Source organism: Watersipora subatra, chromosome 2, assembly GCF_963576615.1.
Source record: "Watersipora subatra chromosome 2, tzWatSuba1.1, whole genome shotgun sequence".
In the NCBI taxonomy this organism is placed as follows: Eukaryota; Metazoa; Bryozoa; class Gymnolaemata; order Cheilostomatida; family Watersiporidae; genus Watersipora; species Watersipora subatra.
Window position 1 is genome coordinate 65,462,796 of NC_088709.1, and position 3,974 is coordinate 65,466,769.

Consider the following 3,974-nt stretch of genomic DNA (forward strand, 5'->3'; position numbering starts at 1 on the left):
TCTGCCTTGCAGTCCTTCTGCCAACCCTTTTATGGCGGCTAGGACATCGCTTAATGTGACGGATGGAGGTTCAGGAGTCACTGGAGCGACTGTGTGATCAAGTTCCGGTTCCTCCTCCAGAGTCATGATCAGGGGTCGAGGGGTAGATCGTTGGGGAGTAGGCTGGATTTGGAAGAATTCCTTTCCCGCCTGGACAGCCTCCTCTAACGTCTGTGCCTTCACGGCTAGCAGATGCCCCTGCAAATAGGCGTTTCCCAGGGTCATAGCAAATGCATCCATAGCCATGGTAGCCTGGTAATTCTCTGGTAGTTCCCCGTAGGCAATCTTCACCAACCGCCGGATTTCGGTGGCATGGTCTTGTAAGCTGACCTTATCGTCACGCTTAGTGTTGAGTCGAGCCTTTGCCTCCCTAGGGGACAGCCCATATTTGGTCCTTAGTGACGAGAATATGGCTTCGGGGGAGTTTCCTTGACTACACGTTCTCGCTCCATCTTTCAGCACTTCACGGAGGTGTAAGAGTGTAGCTTTTCGATTCCATTCGTTAGCCTCAGCAACCTCTTGGAATTGGGTAATGAAGAGCTCGACATCCTCTCCTCCATCGAACTTTGGGGGTTTAAAATTCCCTTCCTGACGGGGTATTCGTAGTGCCTGTGTAATGGCTTCAGTCAGTCGACTCATCTGGTCGACTTGCTGTAGTTCAGCTTCCGCCAGTTCTCTGGTAGCTGATCGCCGACTGCTAGGCATGGTTGCGTAGTTTTCCGAGTGGCGTTCCTTGTTCAGCAGATCCCACTGCTGCCACCAATGTATTGGTTCCTGCGACCAACACGTAGAGGCGACCAGGTCGGCTTACTCTACCGGTCAGCATTCACCCTTCACAGGAGGTTGTGTGCTGGTTCCCATGACCAACACGCGGAGGCGACTAGGTCGTCTTACTCCACCGGTCAACATTAACCACTTCACACAAGGGATTGCACGAAGGAGGTTTTGTACTAGGTCGACGAGGTCGACCTAGGGTCGATGAGATCGACGGGGTCGACAGAGGTCGACAGTGTTTTTATGAGTCTATTCTCACAGCACAGTCCATAGACCAAGTCTTTGGAGATAGCTATATGCCGTGGTGATCCTGTATTGCTTAATATAGCAGAAGGAGTATGATTCAAATGCACTGCATGTATTGAATGAATATAAAGAGCCGAGACCCTGCCTTAAGTACATCCAATTATGCAAATTAGATGCTAAGACCAGCCTCCCTTAGGGGCGTGGCTAACAAAAGAATAAAAAGGGAACATAACTCCAGTTAGAAACTGTACAAGAGAGGATAGAAACCTTGTGTTCCACCACACTATAATATAATACATTTGCTTACTAATCTTAGTATTAACTGAAATTAGTTCCCTTGAGTACACAGTTTAAAACAAGATAGATAGAAGTAGATAATAGATAAAAGTAGAAAAGGAATTAAAAAACTCACAATTTCTGATCTCTTCTAGTCTTGTAGATACATAGAAAATAGATGATTATTTAGAATGATATAATACACATAAGAGTCTTTAAGGCGTGGTCACACGGGCACCGAAACGACGTAGGATCGGTTCGGTTCGGAGGATGTTTCAGTTCGGTTCGGTTCGTGGCACATGTCACACAGCATCCGAAGTCACTTCACTTCCTGTCTGATATTAATACTATGGATGTTATAGATAAAGATATAGATATTATTTTTGCATTTACTTGCTTGCTAGTTTGCATCTACCTTTTTCTCAGACAAAGAGATAGGCATCAGACAGAGAGAGAACATTGGGTACATCTTATGAACGCGACTAGAGATGAAGACAGTGTCAGGTTGAGGATTGACAGGTTATGCAACTATCCTGATAGATTTCACTCTTACTTCAGAATGAGACCTAATGCTTTCAATCACATTCTGCAGACAATTTACCATCGTATTCGGAAAAGTGATACGAACATGAGGAAAACGTTTGATCCAAAAACAAAGTTGTACATGACCATTCATTACCTTGCCACAGGCACCAGTTACAACGTGATAGCCACCCACTATGCACTGGGCAGATCAACAGTCAGCGGAATTATTCAGGACACTTGTCAAGCTATTGTAGATATAATGGGTCCTATTTACCTCAAACCACCTACCTCTCACGTTGAATGGTGTAATATCGCAGACAAGTAAGTGCTATAGACATTGAACATAATTTTTTTTTAACATTTTTGCAGGCACCCAAACATTGTTCTAACCCTTTATCATCATAAATCGATTTCTTGTTTGGTTATGGCCATTTTTGTTGACTTTTGGTTTCTGTTAGCAACAAAAAATAAGCCGTGTTAAAAAAAACGCTTGTTTTTGCAATATTCAATGAACAATCTGAGAAACAGTTATCTGAGGAATTGGCGTAAAACATTTTTATTTGTATTTACCTGTATCATAAAAACATGATACACGTATACGATAATGTAAATGAGAGTGTATCAATGATTTTGTTTAAATGGATTTGTGAAAAGTCAATTTGTCCAGGCGGTCTCAAAAAGCCCCAAAAACTCGCCTGCGGAATGGTTAACTAGGTAACTTTGACCAATATATTAGTGATCCAATTATTTTTTAAAAACTGGAACGGGTTGATTACATCTTGGAGGAAGATTACAAGATTATATCTATTATGTTATATATAATCAGAAAAAACACCAGAAGGGCACTGGAGCTGTTAATCTTGATTTGCTTTTATGTATTTCTAGGTTTTATGAATCATGGGATTTCCCCAACTGTGTGGGTGCTATCGATGGAAAGCACATCCTAATAAAATCACCTGATGAAAGTGGGTCTACATATTACAATTACAAAAAGACCTTTTCAATAAACCTGATGGCAGTAGCTGATGCTACTTACAAGTTCCTGATTGTGGACATTGGACAACAGGGATCCGCTAGTGATAGAGGTTAGTCTAAAGTGTTATGTATTATGCAGGTAAAGACTAAAGTCACATATTTTTATGCACATTTCTGCTAGTTCCAGTGCCATCTCACCTCCGTGCACAAAGTATACATCCTAGCAACTTTATTTATGGATCTCCACTAAACACAGATCGCCAGAAATATGTAAACAAATGATGTCTTATGTCTTCATTGCAGGTGTCTGGGATCATTCAAATTTTGGTAGCGCCTGGAGTGAGAATAGAGTCAATACCCCACCTCCAAACAACTTACCTGAAGTCAACCAAGAAACTGCTTATGTGATGGTAGGGGATGAAGCCTTTCCTCTCCAGGCAAACCTGATGAGACCATTCCCAGGTAATCCATATAAACAGTGGGTGTATATAAGTTCGAGTATGGGCGCCTCAATCTTCTATTTATAACGAAAAGGGGGTAGAACCTAGCACCCATAAGCTGAAAATCTGCCATATATGTGGCCAAAGGCAATAGCCGATGTTTAAAAAATCATTGCTCATTAATTAGTAATCCTGATTAAACATCATATGCTTTACTGTGCAGGTAGAGAGGCGAAGAATGACGTGCGCAAAAGAAGATACAACTATCAGCTATCCTGTGCACGACGAGTCATTGAGAATGCATTCGGAATACTATCCGCCAGGTGGAGATTTCTCTATATTCCAGTTGATGCACCACCCGAGAAGGTTACATGCATGGTGCGCGCTATATGTATTCGTCACAACTACTTAATGGGTTGAAAAGATGATGAATATGTACCAGCTGGTTATGGGGACACCGCACTACAGAATGGTGAGATAGTTCAGGGATTATGGCGAGATGACAATCGGCTCGTCAGTGTAGACCCTCTTGCTGGTCGTAACTGGGCAGTAGCTGGTACTAGCACCAGACAGAAATATGTTGAATGGTTTTCGAATCAAGGTGTTCGGGAGTGGTAGGATCGACTTCTTATGAGAATTAACTGATGTGGCTGATGCTACTAGGCATCAGCCACATCAGTTTACTTATTACCACTATTA

At 42.4% G+C, this 3,974-nt stretch overlaps 1 protein-coding gene across 1 annotated transcript; it reads left to right on the plus strand.

Moving 5' to 3' along the window:
• The first annotated feature begins 1,963 nt into the window (after positions 1-1,963).
• On the plus strand, positions 1,964-3,695 carry LOC137388452 (putative nuclease HARBI1). Its single transcript, XM_068074937.1, has 4 exons — positions 1,964-2,181; positions 2,746-2,945; positions 3,139-3,297; positions 3,499-3,695. Exons 1-4 carry the CDS (start codon positions 1,964-1,966, stop codon positions 3,693-3,695), a joined length of 774 nt encoding a protein of 257 aa, XP_067931038.1.
• Positions 3,696-3,974: the final 279 nt, after the last annotated feature.